General features: G+C 36.0%; 1 protein-coding gene across 6 annotated transcripts in view; it reads right to left on the bottom strand.

The window, feature by feature from the left end:
• The window catches only part of PIEZO2 (piezo type mechanosensitive ion channel component 2), a 493,339-nt gene that overhangs the window by 318,950 nt on the left and 156,876 nt on the right, over nt 1-17,513 (bottom strand). For all 6 annotated transcript variants that reach the window (XM_003734614.7, XM_054243960.2, XM_054243956.2 and 3 more), the window contains exon 3: nt 2,695-2,820. In XM_003734614.7, the coding sequence (XP_003734662.3) occupies nt 2,695-2,820 (126 nt within the window). The remainder of the gene's footprint in view (nt 1-2,694; nt 2,821-17,513) is intronic.

The following is a 17,513-nucleotide window of genomic DNA, read 5'->3' as shown; positions in this document are numbered from 1 at the left end:
AAAATACTGGAACTTGAAATTGGAACTATAACTTTTTGTAGAAATAACTTCAAATTGGAATTTAACTTTGTGGAAATAAAGTTTACTATTATGACTTCTATTAAATTGACTCATAACAGCGTAGAGCTTTCATCTGGGGACAGCAAAAGAAAAAGGAAAGGGACGATGTTATGTTAGACACTGACATGTTCAAATACATTGCAGTATAGGATGAGTGTAGAGGGCATTTGTGCATGAATAAACAATATCTTTGACAGAGACATGGAAATATCATAATATCACAAAGCCCATATATTTAGGAGTGAGGTTAGGAGGGGCAGACCTAGCTCCTTAATATTGGTTAAGCAAGGAAGGCTTGGGAAGAGGTAGGTCAAGGGGCCAGCTGTGACTACACCTGAGATGGCCACCTCCCTTCACCACTGGAAAATACAGACTTCTGCATGGTATTAGTAGAGGTCCCACCTGAACTGTCCAAGTATTTTGAATTTTTGCTTGAGAAGGAGCCAAAGCAAGAACAAGTGTGTGTGTGTGCGTGCGCGCGTGTGTGTGTGTGTGTAAGTAAGTTTGCCTTTCTGTCTATACCCTATGGAGAACATAAACAGAGTAACTGCAGTTATAAATGAAGAGAAAATAATGTTGTCTTAGCATTTTGTATCGCATTTTTATTCTGATCTTTGTAGAATTATGGAAATCATCAATCCAAAATAGAAACACTTAGACTCTGTGAGTCAAAAGAGATCATAAATTTCACATCCACCCTCCACCCACCTTCCTATATTACTCAGCAACCTAAAATTTTTTGCAGACATGAGTAAGTTTTATATATATATATATAAGTTCATATACACACATATATGCTCAAAATTTAAAAATTTGATGTTGTAATGCATTCTATAATGAAATATTTCTAATGATGAAGAACTCATCATTTTTGAAAAAGCCTTTTATCTAGACAACACCTTTAGTTGTAAGATTCTTCCTTATGGTCCTGAGAAAGCCTTATTAAGAAACAGCCAAAGGATTTTTGGTTAATAAGCACTGTATCTTATAAGACAATACTACTATCAGCATTGTTGTTGCTAACATTTCTACTAAGTCCAGAAAGATATGAACTTGGCCAAATATCATAAATGCTTTTTATCAAGATACCATAACCAAAATACCCTTATTTAAACACTGTTTCATCAAGGCTTTAATAATGGAATAACATGGTTTTTAACAAACGTGAAAACCACATTTTAACAATTGAATATTATACTACCAAGAAAAGGATTAAAGTTTTGATACATGCTACAACATTGACAAATCTTGAAAACTTTATGCTAAATTAAGAAAGTCATATACAAAAGTCACAGATTGTGTGATTCCATATAGATAAAATGTCCAGAATATGCAAATCTAATAAAGATAGAAAGTAGATTAGTGGTTGCCTAGAGATGGCTGGAAAGGGAATGGGAAATCACTATTCAAGTTTATGGAGTTTCCTTTGGATGATGGCGGTGTTTTGGAATTCATAGTGACAGCTGCACAACCTTTTGAATATGCTAAAAACTGCTGAATTATATATTCCAAATGGATGAGTTTTATGGTGTGTGAATTATATTTCAATTAAAAAAAAACCTTAAAAATAGATCTTAAAAAATCATCTTGATAGGCATTGTTATCAAAATAACTCAAATCAATAAAATGGCTGAAATGAATACTAACTTTAGCTCTCTAACATCTGTGCAGTGAGGGATAATGGATAGTTTATGAATGTAAATTTTACCGAAGGATTCCTCACTGTATTTATATAAACACTTTTTGATCCATAAAAAATTTTTATTTCCTTTTTACTTTACAGGGAAGAGTGGGTGTGCTTCATATTACCTGTGCTTGTGAAAGCTCAGGCAATTTCAATCTTACAAACGGGTTCTTCAAAGAAAAACTGACAAGTCACAACTGTTATTACAGTCTATTTCAAATATCTCAGGGTTTCTTCAGCTTAACTGAAAACATATATTGCTTTTACCTACTTGAAATGCTCCTATTTTTTCAAGTAACAATCACACATCCTACAAAAACTGAAGCATGATTTATTCAATGACAGGTACATTTAAAAACAATAATACTATCTAGATAAAACGTATATTGACTCTTTCAGATCATAATTTCAAAATATAAGGCATTTAAGAAATACTGCTTCTCTTTAAATACCAACTGAAAAAAACTTCCAATATGAAAAAGAAACTACACGTGTCATTACATTTTTCCCATAAAAACATGAGAAATCTTACGTTGTACTTTATAATAGGATTGATGTCATTGTCATATAATTTTATATAATAGTATTCAACTTTTATACTCTTATTCATTACATTAGAAATTGTACTTTTTTTTTTTTTTACTCACTGTACTGAAAGCTCCAAGGGCTGTCTGTAACTCTTGAATCTTAGGTTAAGCTCAATGATAATGATTTACTAGCAGATAGGGGATGATCTCCAACGCACGTTGAAGAGTCATTAATAAACTTAATCTCATGACCCAATTTTCTATGGCAAAGCTTCTTTTATATATTTACACTGCATTGCCAAAGACCAAAACTTTCCACGAATTTTATAATTTAATTATCGCATAGGTTTCTACGTGTGTGATAACACACAGCTTTATTACACATGTATATTACATAAAAAAAGAAATCACCATAATACTCACAGTTGTAGCCAGGTGCAATACGATGTTGAGCTTCAAGACTCGCCAACGTGATGTGGAAGATGATGTGCAGCAACAGGAAGGAAAGACTGGTGAAGCAGAGAGACTTTAATAACCGTCCTGTATGTCCTAAGGGGTAAAAAGTGCAGAGATTGTGAGACAGCTTAAGATGAAACACACTGGTGTTGAATATTGTACATGTTTCTGTATAACTCATTAGGTAGACTGACTCAAACGTATATGTAGTGCAATAATTATTGTCTACATTTTAGTCTATAGCTAAATGGTATCTTATTCCCTTTGTAACATCATATATTTGGGTTTATATTTATTAAAAATTCACTGTAAAAGAAAGATGATTTCCTGTTTATCATATGACACATGACAATGGAACTACAAATAGGTCCTGGCCCAAAAAATTATATAAAAAAGTGCTGCCAACTTTGAAGAAACAGATAGCGCCCATCTTAGAAAAATAATTCCAGGAATTAGAAAAAGAAGAAAAGCTACTTTAAAAATTTTATGAAGTTACAGTAACTTTAATTTCAAAACAAATAAGCCTAGAAAAGAAAATTATAAGCCCACATCACTCATAGCTTAGATATAAATTATTTTTTAATGTATTAACCATCAGAAATAGCATAGAAAAAAATACAATACATAGGCTAAGGTTTATTGGAGAAAACCCCTAAAAGTGTAGTTAACATTAACAAATCAATAAGTTAATTCACACACTAGTAGGTTGCTATCATGATTTTCTCAATGGGTACCAAAGAAATATTTCATAGAGTTCAAAATCTATTTATAATTTTTAAAAACATAAGAAAAATTGAAACACAAGGAAACATCCTTAGAAGATTTATAACAAAACAAACATCCTGTTTATGGTGGAATTTTAGATATAGTCCCACTAGTATCAGAGAATGACAAAAAATTTTGTTTTTTTTAAAGTGTCGTGTCATTGTTTCATTGACAGTATTTTTGTTCTTTCATAGTGACATATAAAATAATGGCATCTTATATAACATATAATAGGTATGAAATCCATAAAATAAATATTAGCAAACTAGATGCATTAATATATGAAAAAGATAATATATTGTATCTAAATTGGGTTTAATCCCGAAACTGCAAGATCGTTTTAACTTAAGAAATCAATTAATGTAATTCATCATATTAGCAAATTAAAAGTGATCTTTTTATTTGCAATGTTGACTGACTGCAACCTTCACCTCACAGGTTCTAGAGATTCTTGTGTCCAAGCCTCCCAAGTAGCTGGGATTACAGGCGTGTACCACCACACCTGACTAATTTTTGTATTTTTAGTAGAGATGGGGTTTCCCCATGTTGACCAAGCTGGTCTTGACCTCCTGACCTCAAGTGATCCTCCTGCCTCAGCCTCCCAAAGTGCTAAGGTTATAAGCATGAGCCACTGTGCCTGGCCAAAACTGTAAGTTTAAATAAACAGAAATTTAGATTCCTTAGGGAAAGGAAAAGGTCAATTGGAATACCATATAGTGCTCAGAAACATATCAGTTTATTTATATTAACTTGATAAATGTCAAAGTCAACTCTACAAATTGAAAGGAAAAAGGACAGGAATGGTATCAATAAGATGGCAGACTAGGAGGTTTCAGCTCCCATTTCCACAGAAACACCAATTCTGGTAACCACCCATGGACAGGAATACTTCTGTGGAAGCCCCAGAGTCTGGCTGAGTTTCCAGCACTACAGTGGAACAAAAAATCCAAGAGCAAAAACAGGATAAGTTTTTCCTCTTATCTTACTCCTTAAACAGGATAAGTAGCTTCACTTTATCAATGTCACCCCTCCCCCAAGGTGGCACAACTTGGTACTGAGAGAGACCTGATTGGCCTGCAATTTCTACTACTAGGGAAAGTTAGTGATGTGTGTGCTAATTTTTCCAGTCCTCTGAATTGCTAGCTGGTAGGTCCATTCTGTATCACTCGACCCAGAACACTGAAGGAGTAAGCTTAGGAGCAGGGAAAAGAGAGTGCACAACAGCTGGTGTGCAATTCTGTATAGCAAGTCACAATCTCTAATAATCAGTTCATAGAGACCCACCACTGAACTCCACAGGATGACTTGCATGAGGACCCCCACAACCAAGTAATGAACTTCCCCAGCACCCTGTGTCACTCTCTCCTATGGACAGCACCCTGTGCCTGTGCATGGCCTGCACAAGCTCCTTCAGATAGCACATGGATCTCAACATGTACAGATATTAGCATCTGGCTTGACTCTACTGGTGAGGGAGAAGGTGTACAACATTAAGCACTTCAGGGTATTGCCTTAGGGAATATAAGCTGAATGCTCTCAGTACCAGGCTTGGTTTTGTAGAATGGAGAGAAGGCACACAATCCTAAGATTTCTTTCTTAATAAGGAATAAGAAGAATGAAGCATGTGCATCCATAGGAAAGTTCTGAGAGGCTCCCAGAATCCCTAACCAGGCTCACTGGTAAATATCCTTCTGGCCCAAAGCCAGTCAGTAAATACTGGAGAAGATGACTACTTCTTCAAATTTGAAGACATCTTTTTTAAAATTAAAGAAAATGAAGAATCAAAAAAAAATTAAGAAATTCAAAACATGAAGATTCAAGAAAATATGACATTACCAAAGGAATGAAATACAGCTCTAGTACCTGACCTCAAAGAAATGAAAATTTACAAATTAGCTGACAAAAAATTCAAAATAGCCATCTTAAAGCTCAGTGAGCTAAAAGGGAAGAAAGATAAACTACTAAATTAAATTTTTAAAAATATGTGAACAAAATGAGACATTCAACCTTAAGAAACAAACGAAAGAACCAAACAAAAATTGTGGTGCTAAAGATCACTGTCTTAGCTGAAAAACTTAATGGAGAGTTTCAACAGCAGGCTTGATCAATCAGAATAACATTAATGCACTCAAAGACAAAATTTTTTGAAATTATCCAGTAGAGGTACAACCACACAAAAAATATGAAAAACAATCTTTAAAAGCCTATGGGACTTATGGGACACTATCAAGTGAACCCATATAAACATTGGTGTTCAAGAAGAAGTAGAGAAAGATAAAGGGGAAGAAAGCTTACTTAATGATATAATGACAGAAAACTTTCCAACTCTGTAGTGTGAAACAAACATACAGATCCAGGAAGCCCAAAGGATTCCAAAGAGGTTGAGTAAAAAGAGGTCTTTATAGAAAAACATTATGATCAAATTGTCAAAATTCTAAAACAAAGAATTTTGAAAGCATCAAGAGAAAAGCAACTTGTTACATACAAGGGTACCTTCAAAGAGCTATCAGTAGATTTCTCATCAGAAATTTTACAGGCCAAGAGACAGTGGGATAAGATAGTCAAAGTGCTGAAGGAAATATGTGCTAACCAAGAATATTACACCTGTCAAAGCTGTTCTCCAGAAATGAAGAACAAAGGAAGACTCCCAGGGAGGTAAAAGCTGGGAGAATTTATAACCACTAGAACTGTCTTATAAGAAATGCAAAAGGGAGTTCTTCAAAAGGAAATTGAAAGACACTAATCAGCAACATAAAAACATATAAAGGTATAATACTCAGTGGTAAAGATAAGTTCATTTTCAAATTCAGAATACAGTAATGGTGATATGTAAATCACATTGAACTCTAGTATAAAAGTTAAAATATAGAAGTATTAAAAATATCTATAGTTAAAATAATTTGCTAATAGATACAAATAGAAAAGATGTAAATTGTGACACATAAAAAATGCATGGGAGTGAACAGGTACCTTTTGTATGTGATTGAAATTAAGTTGCTATTAACTTAAAACAGATTGTTATATGTGATCCAATATTCCCAATACCATTTATTGAAGAGACTATGCTTTCCTCCTGTGTATTCTTGGAGCCCTCATCAAAAATTAGCTGACTATACATGAATGGGTTAATTTCTCAGGTCTCTATTTTATTCCATTGTTCTACATGTCTGTTTTTTATGCCAGTAGCATGCTGTTTTAATTACTATAGCTTTGTAATACATTTTGAAATCAGGATGTTTGATGCTTCCATCTTTGTTCTTGATCAAGATTGTTTTAGCTATTTTGGGGCCTTTTGTAGCTTATTTTATGTAAGGCTCATGATAATTACAAAAGACAAACCTGTAGTAGATATGAAAAAGATATAAAGGAACCAAAGCATACCACTACAAAAATTATCAAAAATCACAGAATAAGACAACAGAGAGAAAGAAGGGAGCAAAGAAATTACAGAACAGTCAGTTAATAATTAACATAAATGTCAATGATATGGTCTTACCTATCAATATTTACTTTGAACGTAAATGGATTAAATACTCCCACTAAAATATACAGGGTAGCTGAACAGATTAAAAAAAATCAGGTATATGCTGCCTACAAGAAACACACTTTATGAACACACATAGGCTGAAAATGGGATGGAAAAAGATATTTCTGCAATAAAAAGAGCACAGGATTGGCTATTCTTATATCAGACAAAATAAACTTTAAGTCAAAAACTCTCACAAAAGAAAACCCAGGAATAGAGAGCTTAACCGTTGAACTCTACCAAATATTTAAAGAAGGACTAACAGCAATTCTTTTCAAACTCCTCCAAAAAATTAAAGAAAAGGTAACACTTCCAAACTCATTATGAAGCCAGCATTGCCTTGCTATCAAGGACAGAAAAGAATTCTACTAGAAAAGAAAATTACAGCCCAATATCCTTGGTGAACATGAGGGAAACAGTTTTTAAACTAGCAAATTGAATTCAATTGCACATTAAAAGGATTATACACCATAATAAAGTAGAATTTATCTCTGAATTGTAAGGGTGATTCAACATATGCAAGTCTATAAATGTTATATATCACATTAACAGAATAAGTGATAAAAATCAAAATAGATGCAAAACAAAGCATTCAGCAAAATTCAATATCTTTTCATAATAAAAACTTTCAACATATTAGATATAGAAGGAATGTACCTTAATACAAGGAAGACTATATATTATAGTACCACAGTTAACATCATACTCAAAGGTGAAAAGTTGAAAATTTTTTCTCTAACAACAGGAAAAGTAGCACACTCTTGCCACTTCTATTTGACATAGTATGGGAAGTACTAACCAGAAAAGTTATGCAAGAAAAAGAAATAAAAGACATCTAAGTTGAAAAGGATCACATTAAATTGTTTCTGTTTTTAGATAATATAATATTATGTTTTGAAAAACCTAAAAAAATCTACCAAAAACTGTTAAAACTAATGAAAAACTCAATAAAATTGCAGTTTATAAAATAAACATATAAAAATTATCCATGCTTTTATCCACTCACAGTGATTTTTTTCAGAAAAAGATAAACAAAACAACTTACAATAGCATCAAAAAGAACAAAATACTTAAGTGTAAATTTACCAGAGAGGTAAAAGATCTGGACATTGATTAGTATAAAACATTGTTGAAAGAAATTAAGATAAATACAAATAAATAAAAAATATATTCCATGTTCATGGACTGGAATAATTAATGTATTTAAAATGCCCATACTGCCAAAAGGGATCTACAGATTCAATGCAATCTCTATAAAAATCCCAATGACATTTTTCACAGAAATAGAAAAAATGATCTTAAAATATGTGTGGAACCACAGAAGACCCCCAAATAGCTAAAGCAATCTTGAGCAAGAAGAACAAAGCTGGAAGCACCACACTTTCTGATTTCAAATTATACTACAAAGCTATAGCAATTAAAATAGTATGGTACTTGCATAAAAACAGACACACAAAACAATAAAATAGAGACACGAGAAGTAAACCCACAAATGTATGGTCATTTAATTTTTGATAAGGGCTCTAAGAATACCCAACGGGGAAAGGATAGCCTCTTCAATAAATGGTATTGGAGAAATTGGATTACCATCTACAAAAGAATAAAATTGGACCCTTATCTTACACTAGATACAAAAATCAACTCAAAATGTATTAAATATATGAAATTACAAAACACTCAAGAAAAACACTCCTTGACATTGGTTTTGGCAATGACTTTTTGGTTATAACACCGAAAGCACAGGCAACAAAAACAAAAATAAGTGTAATCACATCAAATTTAACATATTCTGCACAGCAAAAGAAATCGTCCCTAAAATGAAAAGGTAATATATAGAATTGGAGACAGTATTTGCAAACCGTATATCTGGTAAGAGGTTAATATCCAAAATATATAAGGAACAACTGGATAATGAAAAAACAACCACATTAAAAAATAGGCAAAGGACCTGATTAGATATTTCTCCAAAGAAGACATACAAAAAACTAGTAAATATACAAAGAACTACTCAACATTACTAATTATGAAGGAAGTGCAAATCAAAACCACTAGTGAGATACCACCTCTGCTGTGGTCTGAATGTGACCCCAAAAATTCATATGTTGAAACTTAATTACCCATGGGACCATATTAAGAGGTGTGACCTTTAGAAGGTAATCAAGACATGAGGGCTGAGGTCTCATGTATAAGATTAGGGTCTCTATATAAAGTGTTGAGAAAGTGGATTCATTCCCTTTCAGCCATTTCACCATGTGAGGACACAGTGTCCTCTGGAGGATGAAGCAACACAGTGCCATCTTGGAAGCAGAAAGACCACGCCCTCGCCAAATACCAAAGCTGGAGGCACATTGATTTTGGACTTCCCACCCCCTAGAACTATGAGTAATACATTTCTGCTCTTTGTAAATTATCCAGGCTGTGATATCCTTAAGGTACTCTTAATATCCTCAAGGTGCTATTACAGTAGCACAAATGTGCTACAGAAACCTCACACCTTTTAAGGTGTCTACTGAAAAACGAAAGATTTGTTGGTGACAGGGACATGGAGAAAAGAGAACTCTTATGTGCTGCTAGTGAGAATGTAACTTGTAGAACCATTAAGAAAAATAGTATAGAGCTTCTTAAAAATTAAAAATAGAACTGTTATATAATCGAACTTCCAGGTATGTATACAAAATAACTGAAATCAGGATCTCAAAAACCTATCTGCATACCCATGTGTACTACAGCACTATGCAAAATAACGAAGATATGGAAACATTCTAAATGTCCACTGAAGGAAGAATGGATAAGGAAATTGTGCTATATACATACCACATAAAGAAGGAAATCCTGCCATTTGCAACAATATGACTATCACTGGAGGGCACTATTTTAGGAGAAACAAGCCAGACATGAACAAATACTGCATGATCTCACTTATATGTGGTATCTAAAATATTCCACATTTTCCAACTTGTAGAATCAGAGAGTAGAATGGTGGTTATAAGGGGCTGAGGGTATAGAGCAGGAAAATGGGAGGTGATTGTTAAGAGGTACAAAGTTTCAGTTATGCAAGATAAAGAAGTTCTGAAGATCTATGGAGCATAGTGCTTATAGATAACAATACTGTATTGTACACTTAAAATTCCTACAGGGAAGATCTTACGTTAAGAGATCTTACAAACAACAAAACACACTAATAACAATAAAGGAAGAGGGCAGAGACTTTGTAGGGTGGCAGATATTTTTATGGCTTTGATAGTGGCAGTGATTTCATGGGTGTCTACTTATCAAAACTCATTGAAATGTTTACATTATGTACAGATTTTTCTATGAGAATCATACCTCAATAAAGCACTTTAAAAAAGAAAAAGATAGGCTATCTAGAAGACAAGCTAGATCAATACATATAGAAAAAAAAATACTGGATCCCTGCCACAAAAGTGATCTCCAGGTAAAAAGGCTTAAATCCGAAAGATTAAATTCTAGAGTTAATAGATGAAAATATGAAATGTGAGGACTGCATTCTAAAACAATACCTAAAAACATAAGCTATAAGGCAAAAAAAAAAAAAAGAAACAGAGAGAGATGGATTTGATGGCACTAAAACTGGAGATTCAACAAATGCCAACATGCATAATATTTACAGACAGATGAATAACTGGGGCATCTAAAATGTACCTGAAATTAATATTTAGAATAGATAAGGAACTTCTGTGTGTCAACAAGAAGACAGGTCAACCCACAAAAATGTGTGCAAAACATCTAAGTCAGCAGCTTACGAGAGAAAATCTGAGGGGGCAATACGTTTATTCAGAGAAGCTAAAGCTATTGTAGAGAAATTATAACTAAGTCACAAATGAATGACATTTTACACACCTCAGAATAACAAAAGTTAGAAAAAATCATAATAGGGAGTTTTTGTTAGAAGAAACAACATATTGGTAGTAGAGTAAAATTGATACAGCCTTTCTGGAAATTCTCTGACCCAGTAATCACGCTCCTAGTTATAAACTCCAGAGAATTTTTTACAGCAGGGTTCCATGGAGATGAATAATGACATTCATCGCATCATTGTGTGTAGGAGCAGGGAATCGGAAATACGCTAATTTTCCATTGCTGAAGAGATGAATATGTAAAAATGTGGCGAATGTGCATCTTGAAATATTTTTATCAATTAGAGGCATTAAACCAGAACATCAAACAACATAGCTGGTTCTTGAAAAATGTTAAGTTAAAATGGTAAGAAACAAAATGAGACATAGCACAAAATCAAATTCAGTACACAGCCATGGACATGATAACATAATCTGTATCTCACAAACATTTTTATGTATATTTTAAATGTGTATCAGACACATTTGATTAATTTCATATAGGGAGACAGGAAAAAAGAGTGAGAATTGAGTGTGAAAAAATAAGAGTAAGTAAATAAAACAAGACAAGCTCATTGGTTAATCCTCTAATAAAGCTATTCTGTGAATTGAACAGTAAATTGCTTCAACTTCTCCACCTAGAGCTGGAGAGGAGTAGATACACACTGAACATTCTGGGCCTTGGTCTGCCCCTTCCCATGTAGCACTGGGGTATTAATTAGGCAAGCTCTAAGCTCTTGAAACTAAAATTTTACATATAAAATTTATTTATAAGACATGATAATTTTATTATACATCTACAGATTTATATGTCTATAAATATATTACATATTTACATAATACTTAAAATATGTGCTAAATATATGTATATAATTTTATATTTAAATATGTACATGTGCACACACACACGCATCCCTAAAAGAAGTTACATTATTTCTTTTTTTTCTAATAGACTACTGAGTGTCTCTGCTTTTTTTAATTTTTAAATTTTTTTTTTGTTTTAGATGGAGTCTTGCTCTGTCACCTAGCTGTAGTGCAATAGCGTGATCTCCACTCACAGCAACCTCTGCCACCCAGGTTCAAGTGATTCCCCTGCCTCAGCCTCCCAGACAGCTGGGACTACAGGTGCATGCCACCATGCCTGGCTAATTGTTTGTATTTTAGTAGAGATGGGGTTTCACCATGTTGGTCAGAATGATCTCAATCTCCTGACCTTGTGATCCGCCCACCTCGGCCTCCCAAAGCGCTGGGATTACAGGTGTGAGCCACTGTGCCTGGCCTAAAATTTTTTATTTCCATAGGTTTTCAGGAACAAGTGGTATTTAGTTACACAAGTAAGTTCTTTAATAGTGATTTGTGAGATTTTGGTGCACCCATCATTCAAGCAGTATACACTGAACCCAATTTGCAGTCTTTTATCCCTTGCCCCCTTCCCACACTTACCCTCTGAGTCTGCAAAGTCTATTTATCATTCTTTTGCCTTTGCAACCTCATAGTTTAGCTTCCACTTATGAGTGAGAGCATACAATGTTTGGTTTTCCGTGTCTGAGTTACTTCACATGGAATAATAGTCTCCAGTCCCATCTTGGTTGCAGTGAGTGCCATTAACTCATTCCTTTTTGTGCTGAGTAGCAGGTCATCATATCTATGGATTTGGTGGGGATATAGTTTAGCCCATAAAACTCTTCCTTCTGGGACCTGAGAATCCATGTCCTTCTTACAGGCAAGATGCATTCACCGTCATCCTAAAAGTTCAAAAGACTTAATCCATTCCACATCAACTCAAAGTCCTAAATCTCATCTAAATATCAACATCAAGTGTGGGTGAGAAGTGAAGTATGATTCATCCTGAGGCAAAATGTCTTTCTATCTGTCAGTCTGTGAAACCAGATAAGTTATCTGCTTCCAAAAGACAGTGGTGGGACAGGCTAAGATAGACATTTCCATTCCAAAAGGGAGAAATCAGGACGTAGAAAGAAGTCATAGGTTTATAGCAAGTACAAAACCTAGCAAGGCAAATTCCAACAAAATTTCAGGCTCAAGAATAATAATCTCTGGCTTAATGTACTGCCTTCCAGGTCCAATGGGGTAGCACTGTCACCCTGAAACCCTGGGTGGTGGCAGCTCAGCCCTTAAAATTGAAGAGGTGGTCCTGCCCTCTGGAATCAATGAGGAGATGTCCCCACTCACGGGATTGTACCCTGGAAGCCTGTAGTGACAGTGGCAGCTCTGCCACTCTCTGAATTGCCTTTGGGTTATTTTTCCCTTTCCTTGAAATATAATGCATATTTTCAACCAGAGAACTCTACTTAGAATCCAGAAGTTTGACAGGCTGTCTTAATTTTGTCCCTTCTCAGTTCCATTTGGTACAAGTTGGCAGTGTTTCTGTTAAGATTGTTGATTGGACCCATAATGTCTTTATCATATGATTGTCTGTTCACACACCTGATGTTCTCTTCAGAACACACCTCCTCATTTTCTGCAATATGGATAGGCTGAGAATTTTCCAAATCCTTAAGTTCTGGATCCTTTTTGCTTATCAAATCATTCTTCAATCTATCTTTTTCTTATTGCATTTCACTATAGGAAGTAAGAGAAAACTAGGCCTCACATTCAACATTATGCTTAGAAACTTCCCTTGCTGGACCTACCAGCTGCCCTTAGGCTGGGGCCTTGGATCAAGGAAGCCAGAGCCCATGCCATCAAGGCAGAGCAGCTACCATGGCCAAGTGCCTGGTCCAGATTGTCATGATGCGGGTGCAGATGGTGGGGCTGGGCCTTCATCTAGACCTCTTGGCAAAAGTTTGCAGCCAGCTGGCTAGCAGCCATGCCTGGGAATGTGCCAGTCTTCATTTACTTCCAACCTCTCCAGCATCAGCCTCCAAAAGGCACAGCAGGGTCCCAACATCTCCAAGCTGAGCTTCAAGAAGGTCCAGAATAACTCTGAATATTTATTCAAGGTGAATGATAAATCCATGTGTGGCTCCTTCTACCTGTAGTCTAAGGTGCTCTGCAAGAAGGAGCCCCAAAATGAGGAAGTCAGAATCCAGGCCCAGGAGGACAGAGAGAAATTCCATCCCACCTGCTGCCTCAAATTTGTAGCACAATAAGAAATGTCTTTTCTAGAAGAAAGAAAAGGAAGGAAGGAAGGAAGGAAGGAAGGAAGGAAGGAAGGAAGGAAGGAAGGAAGGAAGGAAGGAAGGAAGGAAGGAAGGAAGGAAAAAGAAAGGAGAGAGGAGGGTAGAGGAGGAGAGGAGAGGAGAGGAGAGGAGAGGAGAGGAGAGGAGAGGAGAGGAGAGGAGAGGAGAGGAGAGGAGAGGAGAGGAGTTTGGTTTTCCGTTCCTGAGTGACTTCACATGGAATAATAGTCTCCAGTCCCATCTTGGTTGCAGTGAGTGCCATTAACTCATTCCTTTTTGTGCTGAGTAGCAGGTCATCATATCTATGAATTTGGTGGGGATATAGTTTAGCCCATAAAACTCTTCCTTCTGGGACCCGAGAATCCATGTCCTTCTAGGAGAAGAAGAAATCACCTTTGCTAAATATCCAAGTTCATCACTCACAAGTTCTACCTTCCACAGAACAGTAGAACACAATTCAGGCAAGTTCTTTCCATCTAAGGCCTCACCAGAAGAACCTTTAATATCCATAACTCTATCAACAGCCTCTTCTAGGAAATCTAGGCTTTTTATAAATAATGTACCTCAAAAATCTCAGCCTCTACCCATTACCCAGTTCCAAAGCCACTCCCATATTTTCAAGTATTTGTTACAGCAACACTCTACCTCCCTATACCAAAATCTGGATTAGCTTGCAAGGGCTGACGTAACAAAGTACTATAGGTGGGTGGTTTAAACAGAAACTTATTTTCTCACAGTTTTGAAGAGCAAATGTCCAAGATCAAGGTGTTAACAGATTTAGTTTATTCTGAGGTCTCTCTCCTTGGCCTGCAGATGACCACCTTCTTGCTGTGCCCTCACATTGGTTTTTCTCCATGCATGTGAATTCCTAATGTCTGTGTGTCCAGATTTCCTTTTCTTATTAGGACACCAGTCAGATTGCATTAGGATCCACAATAATGGCCTAATAACTTAATCACACTTTTTTTTTCTTTTGGAGACGGAAGTCTCTTTCCATTGCCCAGACTGGAGTGCAGTGGCGAGATCTGGGCTCACTGCAATCTCTTCCTCCCAGCTTCAAGCGATTCTCCTGCCTCAGCCTCCTGAGTAGCTGGAATTACAGACACATGCCACCATGCCTGGCTAATTTTTTTTTTTTTTTTTTTTTTTTTGTATTTTTAGTAGAGACGTGGTTTCACCATGTTGGCCAGGCTGGTCTCAAACTCTTGACCTCATAATCCACCCACCTTGGCCACCATGCCCAGCCTCTAATTTTTGCATTTTTAGTAGAGACAGGGTTTCACCATGTTGGCCAGGCTGTTCTCAAACTCCTGACCTCAGGCAATTTGCCTGCCTCCCAAAGTGTTGGGATTACAGGAGCGAGCCATTATTAATTACACTTTTAAAAGACCTATCTCCAAATAAGTCCCATTATGGTATACTGGGAATCAGGGCCTCAATATTTGCATTCTGGGAAAACACAATTCAGACCACAACAGCAGACAAAGATTTGTCAGTTTTGCTGATCTTGTTTCTGATCTTAGAAGGAAAGTGTTTAGCCTTTCACCACTGAGTATGATGTTATCTGCAGGTTTTCATTACTGTACTGAGAAATTACTCTTCAAATTTCTAGTCCTCTGAGTGTGTTTATGATGAAAGTGTGGTACATTTTATCAAATGTTATTTATTTGTTAATTAAGATGATCATTTTTTTTCTCAAATTTTGTTCTTTTTATGTGGTGTATTATACTGATTTTCTTACACTGAACCACCTTTGCATGGTAGGGTAAATCCCACTTTGTTACAATGTGCAATCCTTTTTATGTGCTGTTGGATTTAGCTTGCTAATATATTTTTTTAATTTTTTATTGCATTTTAGGTTTTGGTGTACATGAGCAGAGCATGCAAGATAGTTGCGTAGGTACACACATGGCAGTGTGTTTTGCTTCCTTTCTCCCCTTCACCCACATTTGGCATTTCTCCCCAGGTTATCCCTCCCCACCTCCCCCTCCCACTGGCCCTCCCCTTTTCCTCCCAATAGACCCCAGTGTTTAGTACTCCCCTCCCTGTATCCATGTGTTCTCATTTTTCAGCACCCGCCTATGAGTGAGAATATGCAGTGTTTCATTTTCTGTTCTTATGTCAGTTTGCTGAGGATGATGTTCTCCAGATTCATCCATGTCCCCACAAACGACACAAACTCATCATTTCTGATTGCTGCATAATATTCCATGGTGTATATGTGCCACATTTTTCCAATCCAGTCTATTATCAATGGGCATTTGGGTTGATTCCAGGTCTTTGCTATTGTAAACAGTGCTGCAATGAACATTCCTGTACATGTGTCCTTATAGTAGAACTATTTATAGTCTTTTGGATATATACCCAGTAATGGGATTGCTGGGTCAAATGGAATTTCTATTTCTAAGGCCTTGAGGAATTGCCACACTGTCTTCCACAATGGTTGAACTAATTTACAGTCCCACCAACAGTGTAAAAGTGTTCCTTTTTCTCCACATCCTCTCCAGCATCTGTTGTCTCCAGATGTTTTAATGATCGCCATTCTAACTGGCGTGAGATGGTATCTCAATGTGGTGTTGATTTGCATCTCTCTGATGACCAGTGACGATGAGCATTTTTTCATCTGATTGTTGGCCTCATATATGTCTTCTTTCGTAAAGTGTCTGTTCATATCCTTTGCCCACTTTTGAACGGGCTTGTTTGTTTTTTTCCTGTAAATCTGTTTGAGTTCTTTGTAAATTCTGGATATCAGCCCTTTGTCAGATGGGTAAACTGCAAAGATTTTTTCCAATTCTGTTGGTTGCCGATCCACTCTAGTGACTGTTTCTTTGGCCATGCAGAAGCTATGGAGTTTCATTAGGTCCCATTTGTCTATTTTGGCTTTTGTTGCCAATGCTTTTGGTGTTTTGTTCATGAAGTCCTTGCCTACTCCTATGTCATGGATAGTATTGCCTAGATTTCCTCCTAGGGATTTTATCGTGCCAGGTCTTGTGTTTAAGTCTTTAATCCATCTGGAGTTAATTTTAGTGTAAGGTGTCAGGAAGGGGTCCAATTTCTGCTTTCTGCACTTGGCTAGCCAGTTTTCCCAACACTATTTGTTAAACAGGGAATCCTTTCCCCATTGCTTGTTTTTGTCAGGTTTATCAAAGATTGTATAGTTGTAGATATGTTGTGTTGCCTCTGTTTTGTTCCATTGGTCTATATCTGTTTTGGTGCCAGTACCATGCTGTTTTGATTACTGTAGCCTTGTAGCATAGTTTGAAATCCAGTACTGTAATGCCCCCCGCTGTGTTCTTTTTGCTTAGAATTGACTTGGCTATGCGGGCTCTCTTTTGGTTCCATATGAAGTTCATGGTGGGTTTTTCCAGTTCTGTGAAGAAAGTCAATGGTAGCTTGATGGAGATAGCATTTATTCTGTAAATGATTTTGGGCAGTTTAGCCATTTTCACGATATTAATTCTTCCTAACCATGAACATGGAATGTTTCTCCATCTGTTT

The sequence above is a fragment of the Callithrix jacchus genome, chromosome 13 (genome assembly GCF_049354715.1).
Source record: "Callithrix jacchus isolate 240 chromosome 13, calJac240_pri, whole genome shotgun sequence".
Classification (NCBI taxonomy): domain Eukaryota; kingdom Metazoa; phylum Chordata; class Mammalia; order Primates; family Cebidae; genus Callithrix; species Callithrix jacchus.
This window is presented reverse-complemented; position numbering and strand designations above follow the sequence as displayed.